The 15,925-nt window shown below is 53.9% G+C and overlaps 6 protein-coding genes across 6 annotated transcripts; 4 read left to right on the forward strand and 2 right to left on the reverse strand.

The window, feature by feature from the left end:
• Window positions 1-164: 164 nt before the first annotated feature.
• On the forward strand, window positions 165-998 carry WHR41_01850 (uncharacterized protein; the record flags this gene model as incomplete). The annotated part of the gene is made up of 1 exon (XM_069370456.1): window positions 165-998. The coding sequence occupies one exon, from the start codon at window positions 165-167 to the stop codon at window positions 996-998; it is 834 nt and encodes a 277-aa protein (XP_069232772.1).
• WHR41_01851 (uncharacterized protein) lies at window positions 988-2,309 on the reverse strand. Its single transcript, XM_069370457.1, has 2 exons — window positions 2,119-2,309; window positions 988-2,046 (listed from the first exon to the last, which is right to left on the reverse strand). Exons 1-2 carry the CDS (start codon window positions 2,242-2,244, stop codon window positions 1,345-1,347), a joined length of 828 nt encoding a protein of 275 aa, XP_069232773.1. The 5' UTR covers window positions 2,245-2,309; the 3' UTR covers window positions 988-1,344.
• Window positions 2,310-2,535: 226 nt separating this feature from the next.
• On the forward strand, window positions 2,536-4,931 carry WHR41_01852 (uncharacterized protein; the record flags this gene model as incomplete). The annotated part of the gene is made up of 3 exons (XM_069370458.1): window positions 2,536-2,889; window positions 2,939-3,334; window positions 3,396-4,931. Exons 1-3 carry the CDS (start codon window positions 2,608-2,610, stop codon window positions 4,929-4,931), a joined length of 2,214 nt encoding a protein of 737 aa, XP_069232770.1. The 5' UTR covers window positions 2,536-2,607.
• A 2,065-nt stretch (window positions 4,932-6,996) lies between these two features.
• WHR41_01853 (uncharacterized protein) lies at window positions 6,997-8,640 on the forward strand (the record flags this gene model as incomplete). The annotated part of the gene is made up of 3 exons (XM_069370459.1): window positions 6,997-7,167; window positions 7,224-8,351; window positions 8,414-8,640. The coding sequence occupies 3 exons, from the start codon at window positions 6,997-6,999 to the stop codon at window positions 8,630-8,632; spliced, it is 1,518 nt and encodes a 505-aa protein (XP_069232771.1). The 3' UTR covers window positions 8,633-8,640.
• An 885-nt stretch (window positions 8,641-9,525) lies between these two features.
• Window positions 9,526-11,386, forward strand: WHR41_01854 (uncharacterized protein). Its single transcript, XM_069370460.1, has 2 exons — window positions 9,526-11,131; window positions 11,183-11,386. The coding sequence occupies exons 1-2, from the start codon at window positions 9,617-9,619 to the stop codon at window positions 11,288-11,290; spliced, it is 1,623 nt and encodes a 540-aa protein (XP_069232776.1). The 5' UTR covers window positions 9,526-9,616; the 3' UTR covers window positions 11,291-11,386.
• Window positions 11,387-13,164: 1,778 nt separating this feature from the next.
• WHR41_01855 (uncharacterized protein) lies at window positions 13,165-14,680 on the reverse strand (the record flags this gene model as incomplete). The annotated part of the gene is made up of 2 exons (XM_069370461.1): window positions 13,165-13,596; window positions 13,653-14,680. 2 exons carry the CDS (start codon window positions 14,678-14,680, stop codon window positions 13,302-13,304), a joined length of 1,323 nt encoding a protein of 440 aa, XP_069232777.1. The 3' UTR covers window positions 13,165-13,301.
• Window positions 14,681-15,925: the final 1,245 nt, after the last annotated feature.

Consider the following 15,925-nt stretch of genomic DNA (forward strand, 5'->3'; position numbering starts at 1 on the left):
GGAGGAAACCATCGCTGGAGGATGAGCCACCGAACGTGAGTCGCGCGCGCACGCGGCTGGAAGGGGCAGATGAATCTTCACAGACAAGTGTACTTGTTCTCCTCAATGCGAGCAAGAACCTGACCACGGAGGATTTCATTCGCCTGATACCCCAGGGAAAGCACATGGAGGGATGGACACTTGAGCAGGGAGACATCCTTCAGGTCATACCGGGACGCAACTTGGCAACGTTGGAGCAGGAGAACTTTTATTACCTGCTCTTCTCGTCTCCATTGAGTGCTTTTGTCTATCAAGGCCATGCGACGCGTATTTCTCGGTTGGCCGCCGAGCAGACGCCCAACGCGCTCCACACTGCTCTGGCACCAAAGCCAGGTTTCATGCTGAATGGCATGGACGTTCATGCGGCTATACAGTCGTACACCCTCACCGCTCCAACCCAAAAACTGAATCTCCGACAATTGAAGCCTCCGCTCTCGCCGTTGGTCTCGTCACTGGTTCGCAACGGCGGGTACAGGGCGATCCTGGATAGGCCGGACAAAATGCCGTTCGAAGTGCGGTTGACCTTGGATGGCCCTCAGATTCCCATGAGCCGCGTACGGTCAGTCGTGTACGCGAGCGGCCGCGAACGAGCCTTGGAATGGTCTGGAGGAGACGAAGTCAATATCAAAATCACCGAATACAAGCCAAATCCTTCGCTAGTGGCGTCGTCAGGAGAAGACCCCGAACAAATCAGCATCAACAGAGTCCGAACCGAGCTGACGCAATTACAATGGGACATGGCCAAAGCAGAAATCAGTTTGTCCAAGCGTTACGACGACGACAACGAGCTTACTCTGAAGAAAACACCCAATCCTGTGTACATTATCGGTTTCTACACGGAGCATGCTGCACAAAGCTTCGTTCGATACTGGCACCGGAGGCCAATGGATCGTGAAAACCGCGAGTGGGATGCGAAAAATGAGCTGCCGCCCGTCGCCAATGTCGAGCTTTTGTGGTAGTTGTACAATATAACGATCATGTATCATAACCCTTTTCAGATAGCTGCTATCCTACAAGCTGTGGCTTTTTCTTTTGCCATTTTGGTAATGGTCTCACAAATTACACCTGATTTTCTCATCTCTTCTTTTGACCTCGGGCGTCTCGTCGCAAATCGTTCTCCAGCGCGCTTGTGCTATCCGGTCTCCTTAGTACAGGGCGGGAGACCTGTGTTACGTCCCGGGACTTGCCTCGCAACAGACGAGTTCAATGAGCAAGCGTGCTGTCACCTCTCGATCGAGACGGCCTTGATGCTCGAGGATGGTAAGCAACCTGCTGCTCAAGGCTTGTGCAACTGAAGCTTCACGATCACTTCTTCTCTTCCGTCGTGTCCATCTTGATCTTTGCGTCTTTCCTCTGCGGTCGCTCGCCGAAGATGGTCGTCCCAACCCTCACTTCGTCGCTCCCCTGGCGAAGCGCGGCTTCAAAGTCGGAGCTCATGCCCATGCTCAACTCCAAGTCATTGGCCTCAATGCCCAAGTTCTTCACAACTTGATCTCGGACGGTCCTCAAAGTGACGAAATCTTCATTCTCAGTCTCTGGCGTTGAAGCCTTACTGCGCGCAATAGCGCCAATGGTCATGAGACCGGCGAGTTGCAGGTGAGGGCACTTCTCCATGATGTGCTTGCACAGTTCCGTCGCATCCTTGGGCTCGACGCCGCTCTTCTCCGCCTCACCAGACGTATTGATTTGCGCGAGCACACGCAACTTCTCAGACAGCTCTTGCTTCTCCGCCAACGCGGCACGACCTTTCTCCAGAGCGTCCGACTTCTTCGCGGTATCCACGCTGCTCACGCACCACAGATTGGGCACCTGCTCCGCCAAGGGCTTGCACTTGTTCGTCTGCAACGCTCCGATAATGTGCCATTTGATCGTCCGCGGCAGCATGGCGGCCTTCTCCGTGAGCTCTTGCGCATAATTTTCGCCAAAGTGGACATGCTGGGGGGGCTCTCTGTGCAAGGCGAGGATGTCGTTTGCTGGCTTTAGCTTGGAAACGGCAATGAGACGGACCTACGCGTTTTCGTATCAACGGCACTGCTCGCTGGCCCGGCATCGCGTCTGTAAATCTTGTGCATGCCGTACCTTACGCCCGCCGCTAGCGCCAGAGATCTTCTGCAGCACGCCGCCGACATTCTCAGCCAGCACCTGTGCGCGCTGAGGGTCTACTCGCATGGTCTCCTCGCCGTTCGCTTGATTCTCCTCCGACATAATCCGTGCAAGGGAGGAGGCAGAGGGGTAGCCTTGAAGACTTCTTGCGCGGCAATTTCGAGGTTCCTCTAGGGCAGGGCGTGGTGAGGTCACGACGAAGGCCTTCGCTTCAATCTTGCCCCGAGGTCTTGGCCAGCTTCTCCGCTTCGGCTCCAGAAAAACCATGCTGATCGCCACCGATCGTCACCTCTCTCCACGCGGACCATGCGAGCCATGCGAATGATGTCGACCTCGATTGGTCAGATTGCGTAAAGGGTATGGTCGCCGACTCAAACATGCCTTGGCCTGTCCTGGAGTCCGCGGCGGACGAGTGCCACGGAACGGCCATGCGGCACTTGCAGCATTAGCTTGGAGGTATAAGTAATGTTCAACTGTCTTTACCTTTACCTTGCCTCATTCCACGAACTTCGAGCCGTAGTGAGAGAGATCATGGCGCCTTTCTACCATGTAGCTGGCGGCCTCGCCATGCTGTCCGGGCTGGCAGCAGCAAAGTACGACGAGTACATCCTGGCACCGACATCTCGTACGCTCTATCCCGCCAAGGTCCATGGTTCCAATGGCACAATTACCGGAGCAGAGAGTCTCATTGGAAGCTCCGGAGGCGAAGCCGTCTTTGATGGTGTTGCCGCGGTCACCTACGACTTCGTGAGTCCATCGAGTAATGCCTACGCGACGAAGTTCTAAAGTATCGAAGGGCAAGAACATTGCGGGCCATGTGAGCCTGCAAATCGGCAACGTGGACGAAGACCAATTCATTGGACTTACCTTTACGGAAAGCTCGCTTTGGATCTCGAATATCTCTTGCGACGCTACTCAGGACGCTGGGATGGACGAGCCCTACTGGTTCCAGCCAACGGATGCAGGCAACTACACAACCGACTCTGACCACGAACGCGGTGGCTTCAGGTACCTGACGCTGGTTCACAACACCACAGGTAGCATTGCCGTCGAATCGGTCTCTGTGTACTTTACTGCCATGCCTCATTACGAAGAAGACCAGATTGCGAACTACACTGGTTACTTTCACTGCGATGACGAGCTGCTGAACCGTATCTGGTACGCGGGTGCATACACGAACCAGCTTTGCACTGTAAGTATCCTAGCTTGCTTGTTTGGCGCTCAAACGGTCCCACTAATAATCCTCCCACAAGATCAACCCCCAGACAGGCAACTCGCTTGTGCACCCTGAGTTCCGATCCAACATGACCAACGACGATGTGGGACTTGTCACATGGTACAATAACTTCACCATCGCCAATGGGTCTGCTGTACTCACCGACGGTGCCAAGCGTGACCGCCTCATCTGGCCAGGTGACATGGCCATCGCCGTGCCCGCAATTGTCGCATCTTACTATGACATTGAGTCCATTGAAGACTCTTTGAACTCGCTCTTCTCTCTTCAGAACGAATCTACTGGTCAGCTTCCGTACGCTGGTATTCCGTTCACTGAGCGCGGATTGCAGTCGGACACATACCACCTATACAGCCTCATCGGTGTCGCTGACCACTTCCTCTACACTGGTGATCTCGATTACGTTGAGGGCAAGTGGAATCAATGGATTGCCGGTCTCAACTACTCTCTTTCAACGATTGACGACAGTGGCATGGCCAACATCTCTTACTCGAACGACTGGCTTCGCTTCGGCATGGGTGGCCACAACATCGAGGCAAACTCAATTCTGTACTACACCATTCAGCAGGGCATCATGCTTGGGAAGGCTGTTGGCGCTGAGCAGTCGTTGCTGGATTCTTGGGCACGGTCTGGAGAAGGCGTCAAGTCTGCCGCCAACGAGCTGCTCTGGAATGAGACCGCTGGCTTCTACCACGACAATGAGACCACCACCCTTGCACCTCAAGATGGCAACGTGTGGGCAGTCTTCGCGAACCTGACAGACTCCCAAGAGAAGAAGGAGCGAATCAGCACTGGTCTTTCATCTCGCTGGACCGAGTACGGCGCTCCGAGTCCCGAGGCCGCAAACGCCGTCTCGCCGTTCATCACTAGCTTCGAACTGCAAGCACACTTCCTCGCCAACAACGCCAGCGCTGCTCTTGACCTGACAAGGCTACAATGGGGCTTCATGCTTGACGACCCTCGCATGACCAACTCTACTTTCATCGAAGGCTACCAGGCAGACGGCGAGCTGCACTACGCTCCGTACAAAAACGACCCGCGTGTCAGCCACGCGCACGGCTGGGCGACCGGGCCCACCTCAGTCCTGACCTTCTACATCGCCGGTCTGCACCTCCAGAGCGACGGCGGCCAGACCTGGGAGATCTACCCGCGCCTGGGCGACTTGCAATTTGTCGACGCAGGCTTCTCCACCCGCGTCGGAGCTTTCAGCGCCCTTGTCAACGCCTCTGAGGGTGTCGTTACTGCGATGGAGTTTTCCACTCCCTCCGGCACCAGCGGTACCGTCCGCCTTCCTGGCCTTAGCGGTTCCCTCATGAGCTCGAATGGCTCTTCCATTGCCCTTGTTGATGGCGAGGCATCCGATGTCCCCGGCGGAAGGTACACGCTAATGACTGCTGGCGGCAACGGTACTATTGGAGGCAATGGCACCATGGGAGGAAACGGCACGACGCCGACTGGATCTTCTCCTCCCGCGCAGTACTCGGGCAACAGCGCTGCGACCCTCTCTACGAGCGCTATTGCACTGCTTGCTGCGGGCTTTGCTTGGTTCTTGTAGTGAGTACGACTGATGTTATATCAAGGCAATTCAAGTCTAGCTATTTGTATGATCACATCGCATTACTTCCACAATGATTCAACCGATCGTCCGTCCCTGATGCTGCCATCCACTCATCATGGAGTATCGCGTCGGCACAATGAACCCTCACGGGAATCTCAATCGGGGCTGTGCAAGTCTTGTTTGGTTGTCTCAGCGCCCGCATGCCATCGCATGCCTCCTGGAATGCATTCCTGCCACACCACCACAACACGATCCAAAAGCTTGGCCCGGCGATTTATCCCTGGCTCCGCGCCCAGCCGAACATGAACCGTACACGAGCACACCGTGTTCTCAAATCCAAATCACCCCATATTCACGCAAACAACCCCTACCAAACCCACCAACAAACCACAACCATGAACCGCCTAACAGCCACCCTCCTCACCCTCACGGCGACCGCCGCAGCCCAAGCCGCCTACCCAGCGAGCAACATGACTACGCACATCATGCCGATGAACTGCACCAGCGCCTGTACGACCGTCATCGAGCCCTGCACAGAGTCCGCTCCGATGCCCTACGGCACCGGTTCCTGGACCCCGACTCCCATGCCGCCGCCGCCCACCGGCGGCTACACTCCTCCTCCACCCGTGACGTGGTCACCGCCGTCGCAGCCCTCGACTACGAGCGAGCCGCCCGCGTCTTCGCCTCCGATGCGTTATACCGGGGCGGCGTCCAGGCTGGAGATGGCTGGTGGGCTTGTGTTGGCGGCATTGGGGTTGGCGCCGGCTTTGGTGTGATTACAGATCGATTGAGGATTGCAGGTTGAGTGACTTTGGTCGGTAAGTCTTGCTCTACGCGTTGCGGATATCATTTCATTGTCGCTCCTCGCTAACGCTATTGCAGTGCATTCGTGAGACGTCGGGAGGCTTTTTGGGGCGTACGTGTTCTGTGTCTACTTTTGCAAGAGGCAAGACACTACCTAGGTACTTTATCTCGGCTTGTAGCATGGTTTCGGAGGCTGGCTGGGTGCCCGAGACGCGTCGGTGAGGAGTCTCTGTTCGGATCGGCGTCCGGACGGACGCTGGTCAACGGCGTTAGGGAGCCTTGTGTTCGTTGAAGAATCGTCATTCTGAATATTCCTCTATTGGTTAGATGATAGCTCAACTAGACAGTAGGCAAAACGTAATGGAATTCTAATACCATGCATCGCTCCTGAGTGACACCCATTCCTAAGTTGAGTGGAGTGTTGCTGAAACAGCGAAGTTCATTGATCAGAATTCGAAGTGTCACCTGGCACTGAGGGAATAAGCAAATTCGATGTTCTATCAGTTCTGAACATGTTTCAGAGTAGTTTGAGGACACAAATAATCAGTCTAGCAGATTCAAGGTCAAATCTAAAGACATGGGACAAATGAAGTGCGTTTTGGATACGCTCGACGGGTTTACTAGGGTTAGGGTTGGGGGTACATTGACCAGCGGATACTTCGTCGAACCTGCGGCCTCTCTTCTTTCAAGAGAAAGTTTTACGCAACCGCGCTACCATCTTTTACTCACATTCAGGCTGTCAATGCGAGATTGCGCGCCGCAACCCGGACGAGGACGCCTCGCTAGTCTCGCGGGACTCCGAAGGCGGAGAGAAGGTCTTGGGGTTGCTGCCGCGTTCTTGGTGAATTCTGGTTGAACTAACTTCCAAGACATTCGGACCATGATTGGCCGAGACCTTCAGTACCAAGAATTCAATGATAAGGACTTGTGGCTGTCGCGTTTTGCTCAGGTGGCAGAATTACTGTACGCTGCAGAATGTCCCGGCTCTTTGAACTTTTGCCTCTGGCACGCGTGGCATGTTTGCCTTATCATCTGTAGGGTGCACAACGAATGCTATCATTATGAGAGTCGGCCCGCTAAATGGTTGTTATCAGTGTGCATTGCATCTCCTGTTTGGCCTGTCATGCTCGTCAGGTTCGAGTGCGTAGCGATAGTGAACTTTGTGTCAAAATATATACCTACGGTCCGTCGTCGACTCGGTTGCTCTGTCGCTCGAGATACCGCCCTCTCAGCAATCTGATTGAACCCTCCTTCCATCATGGGTGGATCACTTCAAGACCATGTGGACGTCGAGCAAGACATGCAGGCTGGTTCGACGTACGTCCCAGACCTCAACGACAAGGCCATGGAGAAGCGCATTGTGCGAAAGATCGATATGCGCATTCTTCCATTCATCTGTATCGCATACCTCATCAACTTCCTCGACCGAGTGTGTCCTCATGAATCCATTGCACCATCCAGGTCTGGGACTGACATCCAATGCAGGTGAATCTCGGCAATGCCCGAACCTTGAACAACGATATTCCCGAAGACAACATCGTCAACGAGCTCGATCTACGCGGCAACAGGTACAACCTTGCCGTCGCAGTGTTCTTTGTCCCTTATGTGTTTTTCGAAGCACCCAGTAACTTCGCCATGAAGTATTTTTCGCCTTCGGTCTGGATCGGTCGCATCATGATAAGCTGGGGCATAATTACAGTCTGTACTGCAGCGGTCTTCAACTTCTCCGGTCTGCTCGCCATCCGATTCTTCTTGGGCGTCGCGGAAGCAGGGTTCTTCCCTGGTGTGATCATGTACCTTTGCTATTGGTACAAGCCATCGGAGCGAGCAACACGTATGGCGATCTTTGCGGGCTCTGTCGCTGTAGCCGGCGCCTTCAGTGGTCTCCTTGCCTCGGGCATCTCGTTCCTGAACGGCAAAGCCAATCTGGCCGGCTGGCAGTGGTTGTTCGTCCTGACCGGCATTCCAGCCGTGCTTTTTGGCGCCGTGGTCTGGATTTGGATGCCAAACTACCCGCAAGACGCCAAATTCCTGACGCCCGAAGAGCGTGCGTTCGCAGTCGCCCGCATGGGTCCTTTCGCGCCTCAGAAGGAGGATAAGACATTCGACCGCAAGATCGCAAAGCAGACGCTTCTCGATCCGCTGTTCTGGATCTATGCGACCTCCTACTTTTTCATGGTCAACTCGCTCAACTCATTCAGCTATTTCTCCCCTACCATTGTGGCCAACCTTGGCTTCTCTGGTTACACCGCGCAGCTACTCACCGTGCCTCCCAATGCGTTCGCGCTTGTTATCATCGTCGGCAACGCCATCCATTCCGATTACTCAAAGGAGCGCATCGGTCACGCAATGGGCGCTCTGGTCCTCGTCGGCACAGGCTATCTCCTTCTCGCGGTGCTGACGAACTGGATCGGCCGCTATGTTGCCGTATTCTTGATCGCGTGCACCAATGCAGCAGTTATGCCTTTCCTGGCTCACCGCACCGCAACTGTGTCGGGTTCCACGGCTACGGCTCTCGCGACCGGTGTCACAATCGCCATCTCCAACTGCGGTGGCATCAGTGCGCCTTTCCTATTCCCGAGTGCGGACGGACCCGAGTATGCCATGGGCAACGTAAGTTCTTCCCTATCCCTCACAAGCAGCCACCGTGAAACAAATACTGACTCTTCCGCCAGTGGACTGTCTTTGGCATGCTGTGTGCCACGTTCCTTATGGTCATCTACCTTGGCTTCAAGTTGGGCATCAGCTCAGAGTATCGCGATTTCGCGCCGGGTGCACAGGAGCAGTTAGCCCAGACCATTAGCGTTGAAGGGAAGATACCGGACGAAGGGAGGGACTCTCGGGAGTTTCCATCTGCCACGGCCAAAGATGTGGAGGTGTCTCAGAACAAGTAAACTCTCGCTTCGAGAATCACATAGATTGTTGTTGCACCACCATACCGGTTGAAAAAAAAAGACTTTTCTTCTACCAAACCTCACAGCTGCGTGCTCGGAGGCCTTACAATCGTTTGCAAATTAGCCTCTTCCGAGTAGGCGAAATGTCGGCATCGGTTGCGCCAGGTTGTCACGGTCCATAGGTTTGAATCTCAAAGGGGCCATTCTGGTAGGGCCGTCCTCGTTCGGCATGGATGAAGACAATTCCGCGCATATTAGAAATCCAGCATAACTTCTCCGGATCCGAGCACATGCCCGTCGTTGGTCAAACATTCGGCTGCCGGTGAAAAGCCGGTTAGGTTGTCCACCCAAACACAGCCTTCTTCTTGGCGTCCCACTTTTGATTGATTAGATTACGGCCGATTCTTGCAAGCACGCCGATGCCATGTGTTCCAGACGTCCGCGCGCTCCATACACTGAAACCGGGTCTCCATTCATGCGCCCATGCCAGGATCTTTAAGCTCCAGATCTTCTGTTTCGAGTCTTCTGAACGTCGTCAGTGGCCCGGATGAGGCGTCTTCAAGGCCAAAGCTCCGGCACCTGCAGGATTTTGCTTGGTCTCAGGCCTCAGTTCAGGGCTTAGGTTCGGCGGTGGTTCGATATTTGGCCTTTGCGACAACCAGGATGTTGCACCTCGTGGTCCACGTAACGCACTGTTAGGGCTCGAGAGCAAAAACTGCAAGACTTGGCTCGAATTTGTGATCCGCGATGTGTCTTCACGGAGTGATGCCGCAGGGTCGCTGTCAGGCACGTCGAGCCTTGGCCAGACTCCAGTCTTCGATATAAAAGAGACCTGGGGCACAATGTAGGTATTGTTAAGCGTACCATTCTTTCAATCGCTCTCCACCCACCGCTGGTCGGTCAAACAAACTCTACACTCATTCCTACTAAGTATTGACACCATTGCACCTTCTCCCTCTTTATTCCTGCAACACATACATCGCCATGCATTTTACCAAGTTGGCGAAATGGCTCAGCGTTGCCGGACTTGCCGCCGCCGCTGAATACGACTACATCATCGTCGGAGGTGGCCCGTCTGGAATCATCACTGCCGAACGACTGACCGCAGCAAACAAATCCGTCCTCCTGCTGGAGCGCGGTCAAGGCCCGACTGTCGAGACTGGAGCCAACGCCACACTCCCCTGGGATGATCAGCTGACCTACATTGACGTTCCTGGTTTGTCTGCCAGCATTGGCTCCACAGACCTCTGGACAAAGTACGTCTGTAGCGACACTCCAATGGCCGTCGCTTGCGTTCTTGGTGGCGGTCCGACAGTCAACTACATGGTTTTCGTCCACCCTCCCGAGCGCGATTTTGACGACAAGTGGCCGGTTGGTTGGAAGTGGAACGACGTTCAGTCTGCTGCTGAGCGTCTGTACAGCCGCAACCGTGGCACAACCCTCCCATCTGCAGACGGCAAGCGCTACTCCCAGGGTCTCTACAACTCTCTCTCCAAGGTCCTTAATAGATTCGGCTTCCAGTCTGTCGACATGATCGAGGAGCCAAACACAAAGCACGAGATCTACAGCCATCCTTCCTGGAACATTGAGAACGAGATGCGTGCCGGTCCACTCCGGACTTACTTGCCGCTTGCGAAGGAACGTGCCAACTTTGAGCTGCGCACTGGATCAAAGGTCATCCGTCTCGTCCGTGACGGTGCCCATGTGACCGGTGTCGAGGTTGAAGCTGGCCTTGGCGTGAACTCGACCGAGGTCATCTCCGTCAAGCCCAATGGCAGAGTTGTCCTCGCTGCCGGCAGCATGCAGAGCCCTCGCGTTCTGTGGAACTCGGGTATCGGCCGCTCTGCAGAGATCGAGACCGCCATCAAGAGCGGCGTCAAGGTTCTTCCTCGCGATCAGTGGATCGACCTTCCCGTCGGCGAAGGCCTCAAGGACCACCCCATCTTCTCCATCACCCTCCAGTCCAACGACAGGTTCGCTCCGCTCGACGCAAAGTCGATCGTTAACGGTACCGCACTCGCCGAAATTACCGCCTATGAAGACGACCGCTCCGGCTACCTGACCGAGGGCAAGCACGAGTTGATCTTCTTTACCTCACGCAACGCCACCGACGGTCAGACCCGCTACTTCCAAGGCTCTTGCGCCGCCGACTCCAAGGGTGTCTTTACCATCAAAGTCTATCTGACGCACGGCGCGACCTCCTCAGGAACCCTCAGCCTTGACGAGCAGCAGGCTACCTACATCTCCGAGGAGCCGTACATCACCACCGAGGCAGACAAAAAGGCCGCTACCGCCTTTGTCGCAGAGATGCTGAACAAGCTGCAGTCGCGCGGCACCGGCTACTCGCTCGTAAAGCCGACGAACGTTTCGTCGATCATCGAGAACTACTCCGCCGGTAGCCACTATGCTGGTACGACCAAGATGGGTCTGGACAGTGGTCTGGAGAACGGTACTTCTGTTGTTGACCTCGACACCAAGGTCTATGGAACTGATAACCTGGTGAGGAGTTTCAAAACAATCAATAATGTGATCGTCGCTAATTTCTTGCAGTTCATCGTTGACGCCGGCATGCACCCCGATCTCCCGACTGGTAACCTGCAGGCCATCGTCATGGTGGCTGCCGAGGCTGCTGTCGCCAAGATTCTTGCATTGAAGTGAATTTTCTTGATAGCAACTTAGCCAGAGCACCCATTAATACAAGATCGACCAGATGGCAAATAGATGCGAAGTTATGACAAACGTTCTACTCTTGCAGGCACGTGCACGCCTTCTGATGTTGGTACAAATACAGGTAATGACGGGCCACACCGGCGTCTCACCGTGGCTTTGGGTGGCGACAAATTTGGGGGCTGAAATGGTACAACCGGTTTCCATAGACGCCTCAGCCTCGCACCTGCAATTGCACGACATCGTCAGCCGCAAATGCGCAGACTAGGATGTGGCATGTATTAAGCGCAAGGCATCGCGATCTTAAAAAACAAGCTCACGACCTGCCGCTTCAGTTCGTGTTCAAAACAGCATTTTGCCTTGGCAGTCATGCCAACGTTCACTTCGTTGCCTTTGAGGTTTGAATCAAAGCCTGTTCACACCTACGACATCAAAGCTGAACCGATCCCCGGCTTCGGTACTATCAGGCGAGTCACGAGGACGAACGCGGAGCTGGAATCTTGGCTCTCCGTCACACCGACAGCGCCAGGTGGGACTGCAGCCTCAAACTGCGTACTGCGTTTAATGTAACTCCGTTTCTTTCGTCAGGTGGACTAACGGATACTGATTAGCCGCCTAGACATCTTCAATGCGAGACATCAAAGGATAGGTTCAGAAAGAACGGCAAATGCTTCAAAGTTCACCTGGAGGAGTCTCTATGCGAGCGGATTTGTAGATCCTGGGATCTCCCGGTTGATCTATGCGCATGGCTAGGCGAGGTTTCGGACGTGTTGTATCTGTCATTGACGAAGAGGGTGCCAGTATTGCGAAGCAGAGCTGTAGGCCAACAGCCTTTTCCTCGTCTTTACTCGGGCTGATGAACCACAATCACAGGCTATGTCTTCAATTGCAAGTCTGACCCGGACGACAAGAACAATGCGCTTTTGATAGTGAAATACACGCTCGCGATCCCGTTGACGACGGCTGTCTTGGCCACCTCTCGGCCCGTCGACGGCACCGACCTCTCAAAATTCCTTACTTCCGCTCGCAAGGCGGCAGTCGATCCTATGGTTTTACCAACAGCGCTCGCTGACCTCGTAATCTCTTCTGAGGCATGCGGCCTAGTGTCCATTGATGACGAACTGAACCAGCTGGAAAGCCGTAATGACGAATTGCTAAGGTCAGCTTCCGAGATCTCAACTTCGAGGGAGGCTGAAAGGACGGCAAAGACATTGAATGCAGTTCGCAGCGCTCTCGGAAGGTCAGAACGGCGACTGCGGAGCCTGGAATGTCTTCTTGGCGCATGTTTGCAGTACATGCAAGAACTGCGGACTACAATTCCCAATCAGATCCCTCGGCGTGCCATGGACGCCGCTAGCCGAATCTTGAAGGCACACAATTCAAACATGCATAGCGACATTGTGCATCTCTTGCTGCAAATACAGAACAACCACGGTCGTGTGCAGACACAACAGCAGTTCGTACGTATTCCAGAAGATCTGCATCCGGTTTCATAGAGTTCTGACAGAACCTACATTGCAGGTCTACAATCACATGACCACCCGTGAGGCCATATCCAGCCGTCTGATTGCCGCAGCGGGAACGAGAGACGGCGCAGCAATGAAAGCACTTGCATTGTTGACTACGGTGTTCCTGCCGGGAACTTTCCTTGCGGTAGAAACTCCAAAAGTTTTCCTGTTCACTCGCTTGAAAGCTGATTTAGCCAGACGTTGTTTGCCATGCCAATGCTTGATTGGTCGAAGCTCAAAATCCCTATTGGTGGGTTTGCCTTGTACTGGATCGTCACAGTGCTGCTGACAATTGTGGTTTTGAGCGCGTGGGCGGTGTGGATGCATGCCAATGAGCGACGTCTGGGCAAGAGTGAGTATGTAGTCTGACACTGCAGTATACAATGAGCTATCAACTTTGCTTTTCGATTGGTATCAAGAGGCTGAACAACGCAATCTGCCATTTTGTCAGATTGAACTTCGGCATGCTGATCATCTTGTTGACATTATTGTCATTATTCCGTCGCTGCTCCTGTGACCTTTCGTTCACCCCGGTCCGGAGCCTGCCAATCGGGCGACTGTCCGACAACGCAGTGAGGTCTCGCTTGGGTTTTGGAGTGCAGCCGCTTCCACGCATAATAGGTCGCACTCACGATCAAGGCGAAAGCGACGACAGCGCCGACAACGATCCCTGCAATGGCACCGCTACTAAGAGCATGTGGCTCTGATTCTGGATCTCTGAATACACGTCCGAGTGCATTGTCCGTCCAACCTTGCACGGGTCTGATGAGAGCAGCAGTACCTTCGGGGCTGCATGAGCAGTCAGTGAAAACCCGGCTGCTTGCATAAAAATTTAGAGCACTTACTCCTTGATTCGTTCCTGTACCTTGCTAGGAACGACATACGTACCAAATTCTTCCTCTGACCTGAATACGCTTCCCCATTCCAGGCTCGACATGTTGAGAATGCCAAATCCAGCCGTTTTCCAATCACACGGCATTTGCTGTGCGGGATCAACGTATTCTTTGCCTCCCACGTTGAGCATCTGATCGCCGACCTTATGGCAGGTGTGTCCAAAGCGAGGACTGGTGCCGTTGAAGACCTTCGTCCAAGTAAAAGAGGGGATGGATAGGATGTAGAGGTCGTCAAAAATAACGTTACTTGACCCTTGGCCCGATTTGAGGTAGATGTTATGGCTGCTACCGTCAGCTGCCGACGCCATGACAGTGCAAAAGTGAGCTCGGGGCTCGGGAATGTCGCCGGTAGCATTCTGCGAGTACCAGAGCTGCTCACTATCGTTGCGCAGATAAGCACCAACATCAAACACGGTGATGTTGTCCATGCTGACAAAGGACGCCATCTCCTGACTGTCAAGGCTCGTTGATGGCTTGTATGTGCCGCCCATCAGGACCAATATCCCATTACCGCCTATGTGTGGGATGTATACTGCCGCGCCTCGTGTTCTGGGTAAGTTACCAACCACGGCGTCAGTGGATGTATTGACTGCTGTCTGGCTAGTCGTGTTGATGATTACCATGCCTTCTAAGAATAGCTTCGACTGGCTGTTGAGGTATTGAGTCTGCTGTGAGCTTCCCGAGTCGATTTGTCCATTGAAATAGAAAGCAAGCCCGAGGTCCGGTGCCTCAGCAGCTAGGCCATTCGAAGGGCGCATTGGCGATTCAGATGTCACATCATACTGGTCCCACCGACGAGTGACCGTGTCAAAGGACCATAGAGAATAGATCTGCGTCGTCGGCCCTTCGAAACCGGGGAAACTGTTATTCCACCAGAGAGTTGTCCCACCATAGAGCCAAATCCACCTGTCTCCATGCTTGCCGGCGAACAACACGCCGTGACTGACTTTTGGAGGTATATTGTGTGTATCGGGGTCCATGGTTTTTTCCAACGCCAGTTCCGAAGCTTGCGTTTTCCAATCGAACGTCCGAGACAAGTCTACCTTGATTAGATAGGTATGGTACCCAAGTATGGTTGAGCCGCTTAATGCCCCACGATCCACACCACCGTCGAGGAATGTCTGGAGGCCGCCGTCAATGTACATCGATCCATTCTTGACAGTGGACTGATGAAACCAGCGCCAACACATATTTTGCACAACGTCGAATTCGGACGTCAGTGAGGTGGTGTCGGTGGGCATCATTGATGTTGTGCCGCTCGAAGTATTGGGCATGGCGATGCTAGTCGCCAGTGCGGTAGCCGCACTCATAAAGGAGGTTGATGCTGAAATCATCGCATTGTCAAAGCCCAAGGCCTCGGAAACGCTTTGAGCAAAGACGTGATGTGAAGCGTCCAGTAAGCCAAGGAGCAACAGCATAACGGCAAAGATATCCGACATTGCTATCCTGACAAAAATGTTTTCCTACAAAGTGTTGAATCAGTGTCGAGCGATAGGCTTCCTCAGCCTCTGGAATCTGCCGATCTAGATGAGCCCGGACTGCTAACGTTTTATTGCAAACACCACGTGGAGACTAGAAAGTTGCATCTCGGAGGAACATGATTCAAGCTTGGTTTCTGGTGTGTTACTCCAGCCTTATTCTCCGAGCAAGCTTTCGACGGGGCTGCGTCCTTAAAAGAGGCAGCGGTTCCTGGCGTGCATAAAGTAAGGTGGCTTCCATGCAAGGCTGCTTACTGTACTTCTTCACACCGGGTTCTGCCGTGCATCTTGCTGTTTGCGTTCTTTGACTTGGGTAAGATGTGGACACATTGCTCAGTCAAAGTCCGAATACACTCTGTCACGTTGTAATGCGAGGATAGACAACCTGGCATGCAAAGGGCGTAGAAAGGAGGCCCGCCGAAATGGGCGGATGCCGTAAAGGGTCTGATCGCGGCTTGCGAATATGATGACATTTTGGTGGGATGCTTGATCGGGAAGGACGCACAGCAGTCATCGGTTAACGTTGCTCGCCAGAGGCGCGTAGGTTGCATCTTGTGCGTGTCGTCTAGGCGCCAAAGTGCGAGTAAACCGCCCACAAGGGCTCTGGCGAATCTATTTCTGGTATCGGGTGGCATGTCCGCCGTGTCTCTTGTCAGCCTTGAATGTAGAGCTCATGCGCGGTCGAAGCTGTCTCATCAAGCTAAATTTGCGTGTGCTGCGCTGGTTGAAGCACCAACCCTAGTGCAG

The sequence above is a fragment of the Cladosporium halotolerans genome (assembly GCF_011745625.1).
Source record: "Cladosporium halotolerans strain TM138-S3 chromosome Unknown Sca4, whole genome shotgun sequence".
Taxonomy (NCBI): Eukaryota; Fungi; Ascomycota; class Dothideomycetes; order Cladosporiales; family Cladosporiaceae; genus Cladosporium; species Cladosporium halotolerans.